The following is a 21,096-nucleotide window of genomic DNA, read 5'->3' as shown; positions in this document are numbered from 1 at the left end:
TGTAGCTGATGCTTCAAAAGATGGTGAAAGAAAAACTTAAAATCACCTACTCTAGGTCCACAGTTAGGGTTGCCAACTTTCTAATTGTTCAAAACCGAATACCCTTGCCCCACCCCTTCTCTGCCACCCCACTCCCCCTCACTCACTCCTTCCCCTCTCCCGCCATCACTTGCTCTCCCCCACTGTCACTCTCTTTCACTGAGCTGTGGCAGGGGGTTGGGGTATAGGCGGTACTGAGGGCTCCAGCTGGGTGTGCAGGCTCTAGGGTGGGGCTGGGGATGAGGGGGTTGGGGTGGAGGAGGGGGGCACCGAGCTGGGGCCGAGGGGTTAGGTGTGCAGGAGGGGCAGGGCAGAGGATTCAGTGCAGGAGGGGGTGCAGGGTGTGGGCTCCGGGAGGGCGTTTGGGTGCAGGAGGGGCTCAGGGCTGGGGTAGCAGTGTGGGAGAGGGTGCAGGGTTAGGTTATGGGTGGGGGTTCCGAACCGGGGCAGGGGGTCGGTGGCAGCTCCCAGAAGTGGCCGGCATTTCCCTCTGGCTCCTAGGCGGAGGGGCCAGAGGGCTCTGTGCGTGACCACACACCCTCAAGGCACCACTCCCATTGGCCATGGTTCCCAGCCAATGGGAGCTGCAGAGCCGACGCTCGGGGTGGGGGCAGCACACCGAGCTTCCCTGATTGTCCCTGCACCTAGGGGCCGGACATGCTGACCACGTCTGGGGAGCTGCGTAGAGCCAGGGCAGGCAGGGAGTGTGCCATAGCCCTGCTGTGCCACTGACCGGAGTTTGAACAGCCCGGTCAGCGGTGCTGACTGAAGCTGCCAGGGTCCTTTTTCGGTCAGGCATTCCGGTTGAAAACTGGATGCCTGGCAACCCTATCCACAATGTAGTTAGTGAGGGGCAGACAGTGTGCATGATTCCCCAGGGGTGACTGTTTTACTTCCTGTAACATGGATTTTGATTGTTTCTAGGCCTTTTTTAGCATAGCTAGAAATAGTGTTAGGCCTGTAAATGGATGTAGTTACTTTTTAAAATGCTGCCAAATGTCTTTGTCTCAAGGCCCTCCTGGGACAGCTAATTCCACAGGTGGTTTATAAAGTGCATAAAGAAATAATTGCTTTTATTCTAAATGGTAAAGGCCCATAGTTGTGAATGTTCTTATATTATGCAACAGGGTGGAAGAGGAGAATGGATGGATATTATCAATCGAGTCGTTCTACTTTGCACTCATCTGTTAGAAGGTGGCACTGGCAATGACTCCCTCTTTTACTTTGGTTCTGTTTTTAAAAACCTTTGACCACATCTATCGCACTACCTAGAAATTACTGCTCTTAGCCACCATAATGCTGACATCCTACAGTGTGATGTTATAGAGCAGACGTTGGGTGTAGTCAGGGGCTGCTCCAGGCACCAGCGCAGCAAGCACGTGCCTGGGGCAGCAAGCCGCAGGGGGCAGCCTGCTGTTCGGTGTGAGGGCGGCAGTCAGGCGGCCTTCGGCGGCACAGCTGCGGGAGGTCCACCGGTCCTGCAGCTTCGGCGGCAATTTGGTGGCGAGTAGGCCAAAGGCGCGGGACCGGCAGATCACCTGCAGAAACACCGCCGAATCCACATGACCAGCGGACCACCCACAGGCGTGCTGCCGAAGACCGCCTGACTGCCGTGCTTGGGGTGGCAAAAAACATAGAGCCACCCCTGGGTGTAGTTAACAGATACTGTAAGCACCCATTCAAGCTGAAGTGGCCAGTTAACACCTCAAGTATCGGAGGGGTAGCTGTGTCAGTCTGGATCTGTAAAAAGCAACAAAGAGTCCTGTGGCACCTTATAGGCTAACTAACAGACATTTTGGAGCATAAGCTTTTGTGGGTAAATACTCACTCTGACGAAGTGAGTATGCACCCACGAAGGCTTATGCTAAAAAATGTCTGTTAGCCTATAAGGTGCCACAGGACTCTTTGTCAACACCTCTGCAATCATAGGATCAAAAGAAAAAAAAAAGCCGGCATGAGGGGAGCTGAGGGGTGTTAATGGGTTTCAGATTGTTGTAATAAGCCCCAGTGTCTTTACTGAGTGCATGATTTTTAGTGTCTAGCAAAGTTATTAATTTAATGCTTCCTGGCTTGTCTCTTGTAGGTGTTGTGCAGGATGAGGACTAAGAGGTCAGATATGGCGGGATCACTTTGTGAACAGTGCTCATGCATGGATAATGTGGTGTTTTTGTCTTTTATCATTTTTCTGTGTGAGTTCACTCAAAGCATAGTGAGTGTCTCATTTCACCCACATAATAGTTATTGGAGCATTTAGTGCATGGGATCATGTGATAGGCATGGATAGGCCCCATGGATTGTGAAAGGTGTGTTTGCAGGAGTGGGTATTGATCCTCTTCTCAGTGGAGATATGCCTACAGGTTTTGTATTTGTTGTTCTGGCAGGGTTGGGCACGGCTTTGAGTTGGTGTGTTCTTGTCTGTGGGGAGTTTGCTTGTGATGATGCACTTGTTGAGTTGTTTGAAGGCCAGAAGAAGGTGGCTGGGAAAGATTTCTATTAGAAAGTGGTCTCCATTGAGTATGGGTTGTAACTGTTCAATGATCCCCCACTGGAACCTGTGACAACATGGGCTTTGCAGCCAGAGGGTTTTTGTTGGGGTTTTTTTTTTTTTTTTGGTTTTGTTTGCCTTTGCTGTGCCCCTCCCCCTTCCAATATTGAAGCAGATTCTCTTGGAGTAGTTGGGTGCTCCATTCCATGTGGAATGTCCTTGTTTGGTGAAGGCAGTTAAGCTGCATAGCATGGACTTTCTCCTTTGAGTATATTCTGTGGTGTGTGAGTGACTGGCTGCAGCTAGCAGATTTCTTGGTGTGAAGGTAAGTGTGGTGAGCTGTGGGTTTCCAATTAACTGATACATTTCAAAGACCTAGTGTAGATAAGGTGAGTTGTATTTTAGCATATTAGCTAGTTGAGGGGAACCCTATGGGACAGCTTATGGCTCAGTGACCTGAGTCAGTTAGCACATGTAACATACAGCTTGCCGTGCATACACTAGCACTTGAAAATGTTTGTTAGAATATGGTAGGTGTTATATTTTCAAATGAGTTAGCTTTTATCCTAGTGTAGACATACCATAGGTCATGTACATATTCACAGTACATACAAGCACTTAGGGCTCCGGTTCTGCTAATGTTTATGTATGTGAGTAACTTTACTCATGGGAATGGTTTCAGTGATGGCCCTGGGATTAATCACAGTGACTGTGTTTGCAGGACTGGGACCATGGAGTGGTCATCATTAAAAGTCAGCATTTGCCAATAGCTGCTACACAAGATGTATCCACATAGGAATTTTGAATCATGAGTTAAGATTTGTTAATTAATATGATTGTACATTCTGCTAAAACCCTGTACATTTCTTCCTTGGAATGTTTTTAAAGGGACTAGAGTAATCAGCATTCCTGCTTTTTCCCGATATTATTTCCATTTATGATGAATGCTCAACATCCCTAAAACCCAACATTTCCTAGTAAACTGATTAGCCAGCTGTCCTGCTGGCCTGAGTGGTAGTGAAAGCAGGTTGTACTGTCAGCTCTAAGAATAAGAAATTTTCCCTGCCTGAGGTATGAATTTATCAGAGCCAGCTCTTTCTCCAAGGTGTTTTGCACTGACACTGTTCTGTCTAGCAGAACAAGCATGTGGCCTGAGTTCCTGGCACTAAACCAACTGCTCACTATGGCACATCTACAGCTTGGGCTGGGTGCCTTTTAAATTTAATTCATATGAAACAAGCCATTTCTCACAGAGTTGAGGAGAGTTTCTCCCACCTTACTGACCATCATCTGCAGGTAAATCAAAGGGGAAAAAGAGAGATCAAAATAACCATTTTGTATTGACATTTTCTTTTGAAATGGACGCTATAATTATCCTGTTGCAAGCCTGGGCTACAGAGATGCCATCTTGGGAGGGAACCAATTAAAGAATTATCTAGTATTTAGCTTCTCATAGATAAAGAAACACATGCTTTGAAACAGAAGTGTTTGCAGGGAGCTTTGAAAACTCTCTAAGCACAGATAAACTCAAGTCTGTTAAGCCTTTTTCTTCACCTATTAAATGGTTGGGTTTTTTTTTTTACATATAATAGAAACTACCAGTACCTTTTAAAAGTGAACATTTTACTTCTCACATGGTATAACGTACATGGAGTGACCAATTATAACAGAGTGCACCTTATAGTTACAGTAACACTTGTCTTTCAAGGTTCCACAAGCATCTCCATTCTAAAAGGGTCTTTAAGATGTTCTGTAATTAATTGGCCATAAGGGCCATTGTGTTCTATATCCTGTCACTGATACAAAGGTCAGCTCCATGTGCTTCAGAGCCCAACCCCTTTTTGGAATCTTGCTAAGATTTTTTTTCCTCAGAGATGTCCTGTAGCAGTGAGGTGGGAGCCAGGACAGGACTTGCAAAGCTGAGTGTTGTGACACTGAGGAAAAAACACTATGATCCACAAACCCAAGTTAGGTGCATCAGGAAACATAGGTGCCTTAGCCTGGGAGCCACAAAGCCAGCACAGTAGATGGCGCCCAGCCTAAGCTAGCCAATGGGAACATTGGCAAGAGGAGTGTTCGCTAAGCCCCACTCCTCTCTTGATGAGCTTCTAAGTTCACGTTGCTGGAAGATGCCTGTCTCTGCTAGTGAACCAAGATCCAGGTGTTCAGCTGCTTAAATGATGGGCAGGGCGGGAAACAAAACATTTGGGGGAGGGTTCTTCTCTCTGATCATTGGCTTAATTTACTCATGTAGGCTATGGGAACTCCCTGTTCAAAGTCCCCTTCCTCCTACAGTGAAGAGATTAGACCAAGGCTCTACTAGTTCTCAGATAACTGCTCTAACCGCTGAGCTAGAGAGTCAGTCCAATGCTGGTTTTAGCCCACTTGATATTGAGTTAGTCAATTGTTTAATAAAAGTGGAACTTCGAGACGAGAGATGGAGGGAAACCTAAATCACACTATTCCACAGTCGAGAAGGGTGCAGGCACTCACCTGAGAGGTGCCAAATCCCTGTTCAAAGCCCCTCTCCCCCACTCTCTCAGGAAGAGGTGGAAGGGACTTGAATTGGGGAAGGGATGGTCCTCCACATCCTTGGTTTATCAGGGAGAGCCTCCTTCTTCCCCTGGCTCTTTTAGGTGAGCTCACCTGGAGGAGTCTTATCCTATATGTGCTCAGAGGCCACCTACTGGATTGGGCAGTTGCATACCTACCTATCCTGGTCTGTGACTTGCTCAGGGGAGAGTGAGTTAGATGAGTGATAAGTGGCTGGCCACCGAGCCTGGGGCAGCAGTGTTCATGTGCAGGCAGGATACTGGAGCCTATAATGAGGCTGTTGGGTGCATGCCCAGAGGACAAACTTAGGTGCTGAGTGAATTTAGGCACCTACAGTGTTAAGCAAGAGCCATGGGGGAGTTTTGTGGAGAGCAGTGATGCCTGAAAAATGGGTCCCTAGGTGCCTTTGTGGATACCACCCTGTGAGCTGCAGTACCTCTGTGGATACCACCCTGAGAGCTGCAGTTTAATTAGCTACTTCTTAATTTTATTGACTGTCCCTTGTTATGAGCTAGCAAGACTAGAAGTTCCCAGCCCTTCCCGTCTTTTATTGTGCCATCTCCTCTTCATTCCAGAATCAAGAGAGCATGGGGGAGGGAACTATTAGGAAGCTCTGCAACTTTTTAACAGCTCCCTTAGCTGGTGGAATAAATATTAAATATGACAGTGTGGTGATGATTTTATACAAACTACAGCAGCTTCCCTAGGAGATAGAGAGTGCCACGCACCAGAATACACAGTAGCCTGATGGTTAAATGCTGCTGGGAGGCAAGACCTGGATTCAACTCCCTGCTCCACATTATGCAGTGAGGCGAGGTGACCCCTGCTCTTCCTCACAGGCTGAGTGCTCTAATCACTGGTGTAAAGGGAAGGTGTGTGTGTGTGGGGTGCCTCTTCTTTGAGCTGTGTGGCGGGAAAGACCCAGTGTGGCAGCCTTGTTCTTAGCCACCCTCTGATCATGTGTACCAGCTCAGGCCCCACACGCAGGATAGGGGTGGTAATGCTTAGTTGGTCATTGCATATGGAACACACGCACAGAGCTGCTCACGGCTGTCAGGCCTGAGGTGTGGACTTTACCAGCACAAACTTGGGCATGTCAGGAATGTAGGCACCTATCAGGTTTAGGCAGCAGGGAGTGGAGGTTGTGAGGATCTAAATTTTGGACTTAGTTATGACATTAGATGCCTACGAACCCCTGAAGAATTTAGCCTTCTAGGATTTTTGCACTCACTTTAAAAAGGGAGCTCTTTTATATTATCAGTATCGCTTGCTGGAAACAAGATTGCAGCTTCCTAAAATTAATTCCCATTAGAAATCACCCTCTCTCTGCTACACAGGGAAACCGACATACACGCTGTGAGGCTGTCATATCCTTGGACACCTTTAATCTTCTTGGTGCCTGACAACTGTTCACAAGCTAAAGCAATAGAGACTCTATTACAGCCTGGTAGAGATGTAGCAGATTTCTTGGAGAGGTATTAGAGGAAGAGCGAGAGAATGGTGATAGTAATGTCATCTTTCACAAATTTTAATAGCTCAACTTCCTCAGCTTAGAGAGAGAGCGCAAGAGAGAGGCCTCCAGTTCTCCCATTTCAACAGCCTCCACATTGGCAAAAGTATACATATTTAGCAGTATGAACTCTCTTCCTCTTCTTGGAAAGGCAGGCTCAGGGCCAGCATGTATTTGTCTTCACAAGACAGCTAGAGTTTTAGCTTGGAACTAGGTCTTAATTTACCCAGGAAGGCAAAAGATCTCATCAGGGCATAGGAGGTTTGAGAAAGATATTTTTCACTGCAAAGCCTAATATGCCCTTGAAGTGAAAAGCTGATACCGAGCTCCTGTAGAGCAATTTTCTGCCATAGCACTCAGGGAGGAGTAGGAGGAGGAGAAATAAAATGCCATTGTCCTTATTTTACAGCTGGGAAAATTGAGGCACAGAAAGGTGATGTGATTTGCTCAGGGTTTCATGACAGGTGGAGGCAGAGCTTGGAAACAGAATCCAGGTCTCCAGCCTCTCACGCTAGCCGGATTAATGACCCAATGCCTTCCCCCACCCTGCGGTAACCAGACTTTTGGTTCAGGTGCCATTTAGGGTTGTCAGGTCCCAAAAACTGGTTACCTGGCAGCCCTAAATGGCACCCGGACAGAGATGCCAAAAACCAGACAGATGGCACCCCTACCCTATCCTTTTCTCTTCCCCATCCCCCTGGCAACTTCCTTCCCCTGCCCCATCCCCTTTCCTCTTCCCTGTTCCCTACTCCTATCCCAAGCCCTTTCTCTTCCCCTGCCTTATCCCATCCCCATTCCTTCCCCACTGCCTCTTCCCCCACTCCACCTCTCTTGCCCTGCCCCCCACATGGGCACTCAGCTTTATACAGAAAGGGTGACGACAGGCACTAGGACCCGGGAGGTAGCATCCCAGAGATGCGGCCCTCAGCCCCCAAAAAGCTGAGCAAATCAAGCCCTACTTGGCACTCTCAGAAATGGGGGGGTGGGGAGGCAATTCTCCCCCAAACTATGCCCATGGGTGGCATGGGTTAATAATCGAGTACCTCCCTCTATCAGTGGTGACCGCACATTGCCAGGTTCCTTTTTTGACCTGACTGTCTGGTTGAACATCAGACACCTAGCAACCCAGTGTTAGAGGGATTCCAAAATACACTCAACTGTAAAGATTAATTCTGATTCTGCTACTTCCTAGATGTCTTACTATGAGACTCTCAGTAGTTAGGAACTAAAGAAGTTTCAGAGCTAAGGAAACCAAGAATAGCACTATGCGGCCACAGTGATAGTCAATTGCTCCTTGATCTTGGAGTAATCTACTCCACAGGTTAATTCTCTCCATGCTTAATCGTAATCTACACATATTACACTCTCAGATCCATCCAGCTGCTACACATTACCAAAGTGGTTCTCTCTTCTGACTCCTCTCCTGAGAAATCAGACTCCAGTGTGTAAAGATGCCTAGGCTAAGATCAGGGACCAAAATCTATAATCTCTTTCCTGCTCCAGGAAGATTTACCTCTGTGGGTCTCCAGCTAAGGAACAGAATAACTTGTTGGCAGTAACTAGGGTTATCAGCATGTGAGAATTACTAACAAGAGCTTTGGTTCAGCTGCTAGTTTTAGTCTCTAGTGCTTTTTTTTTTAAATCTCATTCCATCTTTCCAGTGGATAGATAAGAATGTGTGCTTCTAACCATGATTGGTGAAGGGGGTTACCTAAGCGGGAATGTTCCCATATGAAACTGTGGGAAAAGGGGCTCATTTTTACTAATCCCTCTGCTTTTTAATTTGGACTTCAAGCTCTGATATTAGTAACAGTTTTAGTGGTCATGGGAATTCTCAGTGCAATATATTTAGCCCTATTCCTTCGGGGCGGGGGGCAGACACCACTAAATAGCTGCAAGATAAATGTACTATGAATGTTTCTTTGGGAAACTCTGGCCAAAGAAAAACTGAAGGAGAACTCTGTGTAAACTCAAAAGCTTGTCTCTTTCACCAAAAGAAATTGATCCAATAAAAAGATATTACCTCACCTATCTTGTCTCTCTAATATGGTGGGATCAGCATAACTACAACACAGCAAATAACTAAACTTTAGGCATTTAGATGGACAATTTCACTTGAGCCCCGATGTGCCACCCCTTGTTCACACTAAAGAGCATGCATCCCCACTGACTTCAATGGATTCTCTCCCATCTGTACAGTGAGGAATCCTCAATGTCACAGAATCAGACCATTAACCTGGGCTATACAGAACACTTCAAGTGGGAGGAGGGAATTCTGTAGAGTTCCCCCTTAAAAAAAGGACACCAACTCCTCCAGCACAGGCTGGTTTTGCATAGGAAAAAAATTCCCACAATAAAAATACTGCCAAAGGAAAAAGAAAAGTCAAGTGGAGTTCACAGCACTGCACAGTGAACACGTCCTGGTTGTTCAATTTACAAAATGTTAGTGCAAGTGTGGAGCAGTCTCCCATACTTGTGGAAGAGAAAACTGCGACTCAATTGGGAAAAGCAGCAGAGAAAGGATGTGAACTTTGTTAAAAAATAAAACACATCAGCTTACAATGTTATCTGGCCCAACAGGAGTGTGAAAACAAATAGGCACTTCAAGAAGAGAGTGTAGGTTAGCTAGGTGACTAACCTTAAAATAGCAGGAAGTGACCAAGGAAACAGGCCAAGCTGCTGGAAATAAAACTGATTTCTTCACTGACAGCTTTCCAGAAATGTGCAGTGCCCCAAAGGACTACTGCCACCATCTATGAAAAAGTGCTGATTATTGATTATATGTTCACTGTCATCACGTTTCTCAACTCTATAGATTCAGCTATGCAACATCTCATACCTCCTCAATAAGAAACAAGACCGAAGAGACTTGCTCAGCACAGAGTTTAACATGACCCAGTGTTTATTGACTCCTGCAACATTTTATTTGTTTCAGTCCACATTTTTTTTTAATAAACATGAACACAAAATGTGCTGGATTGTAAAATATCACCACATGAATCAGTATCTATTGACTCCAAAGTGCCAGCATTGTTGACCAGCATACAACCTGACAAGAGAAGGTTTACCCATAACTCACTCTCAAAGAGACCAGCTGGTAGTACATCACAGTTGAAGTAAAAATAATTAATTTGCCTGCAAATAGATACATTTTCCTTTAGATGCGAATGGTGTTCGAGCCAACTATTTGCAAAAAATATTCAAACATTTTAAATTCAACAGAAATGGAATAAAATACTTTACAGAAACAAGGGGTTAAAAAATGAAAAGCTCATGATCTTTTCAAACTCTACTTCTGCAGAAGTCATTTACTCACAGGAGCAAGGGTAACCTAGAAGGGAAAAAAAGAGTAATGAGAGGCCACTTTGCTCAAGAGGCTAACAAGTCAGGTATAGGCTTAAGAATACAAATAGCCTCTATATTATCAAGGCCTTCTGTTTTTGTTTTTAAAGAAGTTGTTTGTCCTCTCCCAGCTCTCTTTCACAACCAGCAGGCCCTGTTGGGAACGATAGCTTAGTGGAGCTTGCATATCTTCCAACACTGCCTAATATGAAATGAAGTCACATTGGGAAAGGCAACTGATTTTATTATTTTTATTTATTTATTTAAAGCCATGGATTCTCCATCACTGGCAATTTTAAAATCCAGATTGGATTTTTTTTCCCCTAGAAGCTCTTCTCTAGGAAATATTTTGGGGAAGTTCCATGGTGTGTGTTCTACAGGAGGTCAGACTAGATCAAAATGGTCCTTCTAGCCTCGGAATCTTTGGGGCGGGGGAGAGAACCTTTCACATTGCTTGCATTTGGTGTACAGCAGTTCTGCAGATGTGAGTGACGAAGGCACACATTTACCTGTGTGTGTAAACAAGCTGTTGGTGCCTTTGGGAAGACTGAAAATTAAATACACTGGAGAAATAAGTCTGTTTTCACAGCCAGATGGCACACGCTGCTTAGCTATCTATGTTTTAAACACTTTGCCATGAAACCCAAAGCTGGAAAGAAACTCCTTTAGTTCGTATCTAGAGAAGCAATTCATGCATTTTATTATTGGTACAGCTGCTAAAAGAAAACTTCGTTCTTGTGCAGCAGTTTGCAAGCATCCCCCTCAAGAAAAAGCGAGAGAGGCTTCAAGAATAAGGCTTCATTAATGACTTGTTAAAATTAGTGTGTGAAACGTCCACAGAGATCTTTCCACTGATATCTGATCTGTGGCAAGGGAAAGGGAGAATACTTTATAATTCTGTATACTCAGTTTCTTGATGTTTAAATTTTACATATTGAGAGATGAAAGACCTGTCTCTTCCAGGTTAAAAAAATAAATAAATAAAAATCAATCCATCAACACTCTTACCTAGACCAAGAGAATATAGGCTGAACTGAAAACATTTAGCAAACATTTTCTTTATAATAAATGCACCGATTTCTCCACACACCACAAGCACACTTCTGGTGCCTTATGCAACAGAGATAACAAAAGTACCTTTAATATCCAGACCCTTTAAAAAAAATTGTACACACTACTTCGTTGTAGGCAGCTGATATGATTTGCACTAACATTACTATCTAATGGGCTACATTGATTAAGTTTAGGGTTTCTGAAATCTATCAGAAGCAATGAGTTTAAGTATCAGAGGGTTAGCCGTGTTAGTCTGGTTCTGTAGAATCAGCAAAGTATCCTGTGGCACCTTATAGACTAACAGACGTTTTGCAGCATGAGCTTTCGTGGGTGAATACATCCGAAGAAGTGGGTATTCTTGCATCCGAAGAAGTGGGTATTCACCCACGAAAGCTCATGCTGCAAAACGTCTGTTAGTCTATAAGGTGCCACAGGATTCTTTGCTGATTCTAATGAGTTTTTAGTATGCTTGGCCCCTCAAATAATTCAAAAACTCCTTTAAAGAAGTTTTTAAAAATGTAGAAAGTGTCAACTTTACACACAGACACTCAAACTATTAAAGCATATTCCCCTGCAGCCAGTCTTTCAGAGAGTTCAACATTTAACTATTTACATAAATTCGTCTTTCAAGGAGTCACCTATTGCTTTCAGTTAAGACTTTTGACTCTTTTGGAATTAGAATTGCAAGTTGATTAAGTTTCCTTCAAGCCCATTCTGTGCTACTTAGATGCATCTGTAGTGGAAGAATTTTACTTTACAAAAGAAATGTATCAAATTACATGCCTTATGTGAGGGAACCTAGTAGGATTTATAGGGATCAGGGATGATTGTCTCATCTCCCCTCCTCAAATGCAGATCTCTCATTCACAGCAGGATATGTGCCCTGAAGACACACACAAGTCGAGCCAAGTGGAGTTAAAACCACATGATCACACCTGGATCCCCAGTAGAAATCTGAGAGGAAGAGGGGTTGGCCAATACTGGTTTACTTAAAGTCAGACTTCAAAAAAATGGGCATAAGGATGTCCTTCTGTTTTCTTAAAGAACACAATTGGCTCAAAATACTCAATTCTTTTTGCCATTTCTCATCCAGAAAAGCTGCTGCTTGTACATCTTGTGTTGCTGTTGCACTTTTATTCAAGCCTCCTAGCTAGGGACAATGTCAAAAGTTCCTAATTTGGCAGTGCCTAGCACTCGCATCATCACTCATTCTCTGGGTCAAGTTCTGTGGAAGCCATGTGCTTCACCATGATGGATGTCCTGCCAATTGCTCCCCTTCTGGCCAGGCATGTGACAAACTGAGTCAAGTATGGGTTGGTTAAAATGGGGAAGAAAAATCATAAGTGGCAGGGTCCCCCAAAACCATTGTGGTCCCCTAACGCATGGGAGTATGGGAAAGAGAGGAAAGCATACACTTGGAAGACGTTAGTAGGTACTGACATACATTAACAAGCCTGGTATAACTATATTAATGAAGAGGGAAAGTTTATACATTAGGTGTACAATTGTTAAAACAAGAACGATTTATTTCCGTACTCAATGTGACCATGACAATTGTCTCAACATCAGTGAGATCTATACTGAGCTGCTGACTACGTACTGGTTTTGGAAGATTAAGCTGCTTGGGGACACCTTGAAAGTTATTCATCTAGCTTTTAAATTAAAAAAAAAAGTGAAGAAAATGTGTTCCTGTTCATCTGAGCCTAATCTTTTTTTTTTTTTTTTTTTTTGGTATATCTTGTGGCTCAAATGCAGGAGGGAAAATAATTTGGAACAATTGGGACAGCATCACTTTTTCATTCAAAGTGCACAAACATACAAAATTAACCAAATGTCCGAGCTCACGATGGGCATCAGAGAGAGAAATCAAAACGCTAAATTAGAGACAGCTATTCATCATACATTTGTCAGGCTGCCAAACATATCTTTACCTTCCAAATTCACACTTCTACCATACACAAGTTGCTATATAGAGACTGAATTAAAAATTCTTGGCTCTAAGGGCTAAAGCCTTTTGTGTGCCATCAACCTTCCCAGCTTACCAATCTTTCAGAGAAACCAGCTGCTTAAAAAAACAAATGGAAAATGGAAGTGAACATTGATCCATCTCAAATCAAAACAAAAAAAAAAATCACAAAATTGTGAACAGATGCGCATCTGCCTCCCCACCCTCTGTCCGGGGGCTGTAAAAGAGCTAAGCAACTGAATTGCTACCACTTGACCATTGAAATGTGAACAAAATCCAGGCAGTTTGATGGCAACGTGGAAGATTATCCTTTTAGAAAGTAATAATACAGGAGAGTTAAGCCAATGCTCTGTGCAACAAAAGTGATTAGCAGCTCATCAATGGCCCCACGTTAAGCATAACAGAAGATGAACCTCTACAAATACCTAGTTTAATTTCACATTTCCAATATCATGCATTGCCCATCGGCATCTGCAACAGATTTTAATTTGTAAATCTCCTTCCCATTGAGCTAAGAAATTTACATAAAGTGCAAATAAGACTCAGGTTTTTTCCCCACTGGTTCCAATACTTGTTATCTTTATTACCACCATTACTAAAAGCCAGCTGGCTTAGCCACTTGCATTAGGCTTTGGTAACATTCTTCTTTTACTAAAATCTTGGTTACTTTCTTCAGTTAAAGGCAAATAGAAAACAAGGGTTCCTTCTGCCAGATGCAGACATGATAGGAGGCTACTGAGAGTACCATCAATGTAATATGCAGGTGTTAGACAAATCAGCACATTCCTGTGGGTAAGAAGAATGTCTAATGTTTCACTGGAAATGGACATGTCGCCTTTGGATCTCATCATTTGCAAAGAGTTCAGAAACGGTTGTGATAAAAGCACTATGCCAGCAGATCACTGTTCAGTCTTCATGGAGAACAGCTTCTGTCTTCCCGGCATCTACAATGAACAATTGAAAATGCAGTTAAGTTATAGTAAGTAAGTGTTTTGAACATCTAATGTGATGGCAGTAATCAGAAGACTCAGTTGGGGAAAGTAATATATCTGTATAAGAACTGCCATACTAGATCAGACCAATGGTCCATCTAGCGTAGTATCCCGTCTCCTACAGTGTCCAGTATCTGAGGTTCAGGGAGAGTATATGGAACAGGACAGTTGGAATGATCTATCCTTGACTTCTCGTTTTGGCCGTCAGAGATATAGGCCTGTCTACACTACAGAGTTAAGCCAGCTGTGTGGGCCCATGTAGTTCTGTAGTGGCTGTGACATCACAGCATGGTGCATGCTGGGTAGCCATAGTGAAACAGAAATGCCTTGAATTATTTTCAGTAAAGATTTATGAAAAAAGTCATACCAGTTAAATTCCTAAACTTTTTTTTGGCTTCTGCTCTTTCTTCAGCATCAAAATACCACACAGTCATGGCATATCTGTGAACAAAAGGAAATGATTTATTTCTTAGATTCCCAAGAAGACACTGAAACACCTAAGAACACTGGGTTTTTATTCTCATACAGAGAACTCAAAACACTAGTTTGTCTATTGCAAAATTGGAGGCAGACGAATAAAGAACTAATTTGACTTTTGGGCGATAAAACAAACCAGGGAATCTCTGTGTGTCTCTGTGTCTGTAAAGTCCAGGGGATAATTTGTGCTATACCTCTGGGAAGCTTAGCACAGATCTGGCAGAGGGAGGGCAGAAATCACTAAGATCTTCCCATTCTAGGTACTCCAGGTGCTGAAACAATCCCTGGGATGACTTAGCCAGCTTGGGGGTTGCTCTAACTTATGGTGGCCTGGCCTGGCCTGGCCTGCCTATGCTTAGCACCAGGACCCACAATTCCTGTAATGCTAGATGATATAGGCCTACTCCAAGGACCCCCACACTCATATTCACTATGGCTGTTTTATGCAGAGCCTGCCACTGAGGAATTCTCTCCTCACCAGCTGAAGGGCTTACAGTCCCAGTATGCTGTCACAACAGCATACATGGGCCGCAGCAAATGGGGTAGAGGGAGTGGGGAATTTCACCCTATATGTGATGCACGTATATGGCTTGATCCTGCTGCTCATTTTTGTGAGGAAATTTACATTAACTTCAATAGTCTCAGATAAACTCCATTCACATTAGGTAGTTATACTGTACATATGCATGTGTGCATATATACAGATATACCCCCGTACATAAAGGTTATATATTTTTATATACTATATATGTGTTGGAAAAGAGCAAAGCTCTTTAATCTTTGGCTACATGTCAGTGCTGAACATCTTATTTACCTGGTTGCATAGGAAGGTTGCACTTCATGTGGGTTCCTTCGGTCTGACCAGAAAAAAAGTAACCTGTCAAAAATGGGCTCAACATCTGCTACATAGGACTTTCCTTCCGGGAATATTCGAAGAATTCCACCATGCAGCTGAAAGTAAAGTGAAGGGTTATTTTTCCTCACATACACCCCCCCCACACACATTTTAAAATGATAATTTTTTCCTCTAACACACAACAAATGTGAAGTAAAAGTTGAGGGCAATGCAATAGCAGCACATTGCAGTACTGGAAAGTGTTGCCTCACGTTAGTCACTTTGATTTTAGCAAACAATTCAGATTGATTGAGCACAAACATCTGTTTAAAGAAAGTCAGCCACGATGAAACAGCAACTGCTTTTTTGAGACAGGACTTCCCCCTTCAGAGGCTCTGTCACAAACATATGGAAACCACTTGAGCTCACAGTCTCATTTCTAAAATTAATTAAGACTCATAAAAAGATTGTTTGTTCATTCTTCCTGGTTTGAGATCAGACTTCACTCCATGACTGTCAAATGGCATTTCAAAACCCTGGTATTGCAGTCACATAGGCGTTCTCTTTTGGGTCTGACAGTGGAATGCTGCACTGGACATTAATATGCAGGTGTATCCTGCAATCTAAAGTTGCATTTTATATATAAAATTGTATATACATCCTCCACTCTTCTCACTCCTTCTGGTCTTTGTAGTGTGGCTTCTGTCACTCTGGTTTCCGATGATCTTATGGGACAAAGTTTGCGCTAATTTACCTGCATCAGTGGAAGTGCACAGGATACAAGACTAAGGGAAGTGCAACAGGTCAAGTAGATGGTTAACTTTTTTTCCCTTTCAATATGTGGGGGTATTATTCAGAACATGCTGTAGGTTCAGGATTGTGTTTTTCTATAATGCAGGATTTTTCAGTGGCAGCATCTCTCTAATATTAAATCACTTGTTGGGATTTAGTAGAGGAAGCATGTGTTGGCACTTAAAGGGATAGCTGCTTTACATGACCAATGCATGTTAAGAAGGTGACCTTAGTATTATCTGACCAGGAAATAACCTGGGAACAGGTTTGAAAGCATTTTAACAACAGAAATCTGAAGAAACATTCTTTGATTTTACAAGCCCTTATCTTGTTTATTATTTAAGGTCTGATAAATCCCTTGCTCAGGGCTGAATTAATTGCCTTGTAATGATACAATGTGCACGGAAACAGAAATGAGAGACAGCTCACCCCATTTGGCAAAGAAACTCATGGGATGTGGCCAAAGAGGCAGGAAAACTCTCTCCGACTCCCCTTATGAAGTGTGCTGTGACCCCTTAAATGGAAGGGATTTAAAGACCAGGGGATTACACAGGGGGCAAGGCCTCCCAATCTCATGAATCTAGGAAATTTGTGGGAAAATGATCTGCCTTGACACCCCCTGCCTCAGTGCTGCCCCATTAGCCCTCCCCCAGCCCTGCTGCCATTGGCTTAACAGTGGCTGTAGAAGGAAATGCATGCTCAGATATCCATGAGGTTAAGCGGGGGACAGTGTCACAAAATAAAGCCAAGCTCCCTGCCTTCCTGCTACTAGCCCCACTGCAAACCACACGAGCATCTTCTCCAGAGGGGTTTCCACAGGACAGGAGTACAGAGAGGGTGGGACAGTGCTGCAGAAGAGCTTCAATTTTGGCTCTGATCCTGGAGGTACAGTCATAAAGAAACAAAGCTACTTCTCTCACTCAGGTAGTGCTTCCTTTGCTGGGTCTGATCTTGCTTTCAGCTGAAGTCAATGAAAGTTTTTCCATAGGATTCAATGGGAGCATGGTCAGACCAGTTGAGCAAAAACTTGCAACTTTAATGTATTAAAGGGTCAGGCTTCTAATGAGACAGTTGGAGCCAGAAAACATGACAAACGGCCCCAATCCACTGGGGTAACTCCTAGAGGCCACACAAAACGGAGTCTGAAGCTGCAGGCCCATAAGCCTGAACAGATCACCCCTAAAATACTAAACCATCATGGAAAGTTCACCTTTGACAGATTCTACTAGTGCCAAAGGCAGCCAGGAAAATAAAACAGATCAGGAATCTAGAGTAAAAGGAAGATGGGCTACCATGAGACTTCTAGTCTCCAAACGTTCTGCATGCCTGACTGACAGGAAGGCAGGCAGGCAGTCTTTCTGGACCCAATCTTCAGTTAATCCGTTCCTGTGCTTGGGGCTGGGGACAAAAGATAGCTTTAAACCACCTTTGTGTTCTCAGTATTCTAGGACCATGCAAGGCCCTGACTGAAGGCAGAGCAGCACTGGGGCTTGGTCCTCAACACACATTCAATGTGCCCCCTATGTTGAGAAGGGCTCATGTAGAGCATTTACATCAGTTCTCCTTTAGCCAGGGGGCATGGGGAGGAGGGAAAATCCCTGAACAAGAATATTCCCATGGGGCTTTTACATCCACTTTATAGCACTTTTAGGTTTCCAGAGAGGCATAAAGCAGCCTTTGTTTAACCAGGAAGCAGTCACAATACTCAGGTCTTTAAATTAAGGTGAGAGAGATCATGAACATTTCTGGCAAGAAATTTTCTAGCAAAGCCAGGAAAGATCAGACTTCACATTCCTGATATCCCTAAGGTGAAAAACAAGCATAAATTAATAAATGTCTTTCACGCCCTCTTCATGAATCATAAGAAGCAAAAAAGGACACATACCCAATTTTTATAGATCCTTTGCAGGTCAACTTAAAGGGACAGACCCCAAAACTGACCTGGCATTTTTTTTTTGTTAAGACTGCTCCCAGATTCCACTTAATCTTGAGTGGATGTGGTTTCTTTCTAAATGCTTCATTACCTTTTTCTCCAAAAGAAACTAAAATGCCAGCAGCCCAGCACATGAGCTGTTCTATAACAAACTGGAAGAAAAAAAACCTGACAAGGAAACGATTTCAGTTTCAAGCTTCCAAAGGGGTTACTAAAAACAGCAAGAAAACCCAAAATGTAACTGAAAAGTGCAGTTTTTAAATCAGCTGTTCAAGAGTTCATGAAAATATGAAATGCAAATCAACAACTGATAGCAACAAACTGTTTCTGGGCCAGCCTTCCCTTGCCTAGAAATATGGGGTTGCTTTTGGAACCCTTGGCGCACATACCTTTGAGTCCCAGTCCTTATTCAGGTAATAAATACAGGTGATACAGCGCCCATCGCCATTTGGATTGTCTACGTGACGAACATACCCAGTTCCGTTCCCAGGGTAGCAAGCTACCATTGCCTAAATGAAAGAAAAATATCCATCAACTAAATTCCCCCTCACTTTGTTTTTTAAAACCTTCCTGGATAGTTGATTTGACTCTAAATACTAAATTATTCAGAGCATCAATCCAAAGATTCCGGTGGATACTAACAATAGGACCGGTCACATAAATTTCTTTCCCCATATTATCCTGCCTATGGGCAATTCCATACATGTAATGCCTTTGGTGTATAAGAGCAAGTACACTGGAGAGGGAAATAGTTTATTTTGAGTAATATGCTAAAACATAAAGGAACCAAGTTACTATTATTTAAAAGCTACATAACTTTCGACAGCAGCTTGTTGGAAGGGAGAGTATCTCAATAAAGGTTTGCTAGGGTTTCTAAGGTTGCATCGTCACTGTTAATCAGAAGTTCTTGGTCATAGTGAAAGCAGACATCAATCCTACTATGCTGAATTTTGCTGCGTCCCCATCCTCCAATCCAAGTTTCCTGCACACATATCTCATGTCCAAAACCACCACTTGCAATTGCAAATTCAGGTTCCCCAGGAGTGAAGTGTGCAGAGATATGCAAATCTTTAGGCTGTGCTTGAACATGTTTGCTGACACGGGCTGAGCCACAGAAGTAACCAAAATTTTTCAGAATCACAATTCTTCCTTTGATCATCCTCAAACTTGCTGATGTGGCCATTTAAGTCACGGTTTGGTTAATTTCACATTTAATGGTGAGAAGAATCAACAGAAAGACAAACATGAATCATTTTGAACCACAAGACAGAACTAAAGATGACTAGGGGGAGTATGTATTTAGCACTTTAAAAAAAGATTGGTCTTTGCAGCACGTACACACTGAACATGAATTCATCCCAGCAGAATGATATTAGCAGACAGGGGACTGGATGCTCAAGGGATTATCAATAGGTTACCACGCCTCACTTGTCTAAGTTATTGGTCTGAATTGATAGTGACAACCTAAGTGCACTAAACTCTAGTAAGATATGGCCATACTAGCCTTTCCCCGCCCACAACTTTTCCTCTATTGTTAACACTGGAGGCATGGAATAGGTAATAGCAATGGCGGCAATCAGCCAGCCAGCACAATGGATCCCTCTGAACCTCTGTTCATTAAGCTTAGACTCTGTTCCCTCAAGGGTGTGCCAACTGCAGAAATGACTGTACACACAGTTGCACACATACCGTTCTCTATTTTTAATGCTACTATAATTTACTTTCCTTCACATTGCCTATCCTTTCCTGTAAAGGTTGCCAGAATGGCAATATCAAGTCATTATGGTATGCAATTTATAATCTGCTCTGCTGTTCAAGCCCCTATGGACATAGCAATTTTAAGGCCCAATCCTACAAGGTAAGGTAAGAATCTCAAGGAGGTGATGCATGCTCTTAATTCCCATGAATATCAATGGGCACTCTTAGGACGTGCTAGCACCTTGCAGGATAGGTCTCTAAGGCTCTATTCATACGATAGTCATTTCAGGGAACCTGGCTACAAATTGGCACCCAACTTGCAATGTAGGCTGAACCTCAATGATATTTCATTACCAGACTGAGGAACACCACTGAGGTCCATTCTGCACTGCAGTACTGGAAATAGGCTAAGGGACAAACCTGGTTGGAACCAGCTTCCCTGACAGTTGTATTTGCAATGTAGAGGGAACCCATAACTGTGAGCTCTGGCAGTAGAGGAAAGACAATACTAATCCTTTGTACCACAGGAACAATACTCTTTGGCTGATTGAGATGCCTGGCTTGAAAACAAGGTGTTTACACAACATTATCGTGGTGCTGGGTGGCCAAGGAAGGCTTTCTTCAATGGGCAGACATCATTTGAATAGCAGTGAATTGTTCAAATAAAAATTCAGAGTGATTGAGGTTTGAAAAAAGTGAGCTCTTGTGGTGTAATAAGTCAAAGGTTGTCACTAAGGGTACATCTACACAGCAGCTGAGAGGTGTATCCCCAGCACTGGTAGACATATATGCGCTAGCTCTGCTCAACCTAGTGCCCCAAAAGAGCATGTCCCCATCATGGCATGAACATTCCAGGATCTCAGACAGAGTTGTACTTGGGTGGATAGCCAGAGCTGCTGCCCAGGCCGCCGCAACCACCCTGCTATGTTTAGTGTGCTAACTCAATCAGAGCTAGCATGTGTACACATCTTCCTGAGTTGTGAACTACACCTCCCAGCTGCTGTGTGTAGACAGCCTAAGGCCCAGAGTCTACTTAGGGGCTGATCGGCTCAGTGTTTCAATGCAAAATCCCTAGGTGCCCTGCTACCTAGTGGAATCCTCAGCCCACAGCTAGGTACCCAGACTCCCTATACCAGGGGTCTCAAACTCAATTTACCTTAGTGCCAGTGCCAGTCCTCAAATCCTCCCACCAGATAAAGAAACAGATCCTAAGATGGTTAAAGAAAACTTAGTTTGACAGCATCCTGTCTAGCAAGAAGGGCTTTGGAATATGCTTGCTTGGAAACTAACCCCAATAAACATTGCATTGTCTGCGCTTCAGACTTCTGGTCTTTTGCTGCCTGCGTGACAAGAACTAGGGAAGTGGGAGGGTTGAGGGAAAGCCCTCTAACATAGGTCAATGTGCATGAGGGAACTTTTAG

General features: G+C 43.6%; 1 protein-coding gene across 1 annotated transcript in view; it reads right to left on the bottom strand.

The window, feature by feature from the left end:
- Positions 1-13,506: 13,506 nt before the first annotated feature.
- LOC120402770 (prolyl hydroxylase EGLN3) overlaps positions 13,507-21,096 on the bottom strand; it is a 29,021-nt gene continuing 21,431 nt past the window's right edge. The window contains exons 2-5 of the mRNA XM_039533115.1: positions 18,367-18,486; positions 15,232-15,368; positions 14,308-14,381; positions 13,507-13,892 (exon numbers count right to left, since the gene is read on the bottom strand). Of these exons, the coding sequence (XP_039389049.1) occupies positions 13,855-13,892; positions 14,308-14,381; positions 15,232-15,368; positions 18,367-18,486 (369 nt within the window). The 3' untranslated portion in view covers positions 13,507-13,854. The remainder of the gene's footprint in view (positions 13,893-14,307; positions 14,382-15,231; positions 15,369-18,366; positions 18,487-21,096) is intronic.

Source organism: Mauremys reevesii, linkage group 4 (assembly GCF_016161935.1).
Source record: "Mauremys reevesii isolate NIE-2019 linkage group 4, ASM1616193v1, whole genome shotgun sequence".
NCBI lineage: Eukaryota > Metazoa > Chordata > Testudines > Geoemydidae > Mauremys > Mauremys reevesii.
The sequence above is the reverse complement of the archived record's forward strand: the minus strand, read 5'-3'. Positions and strand labels throughout refer to the sequence as shown.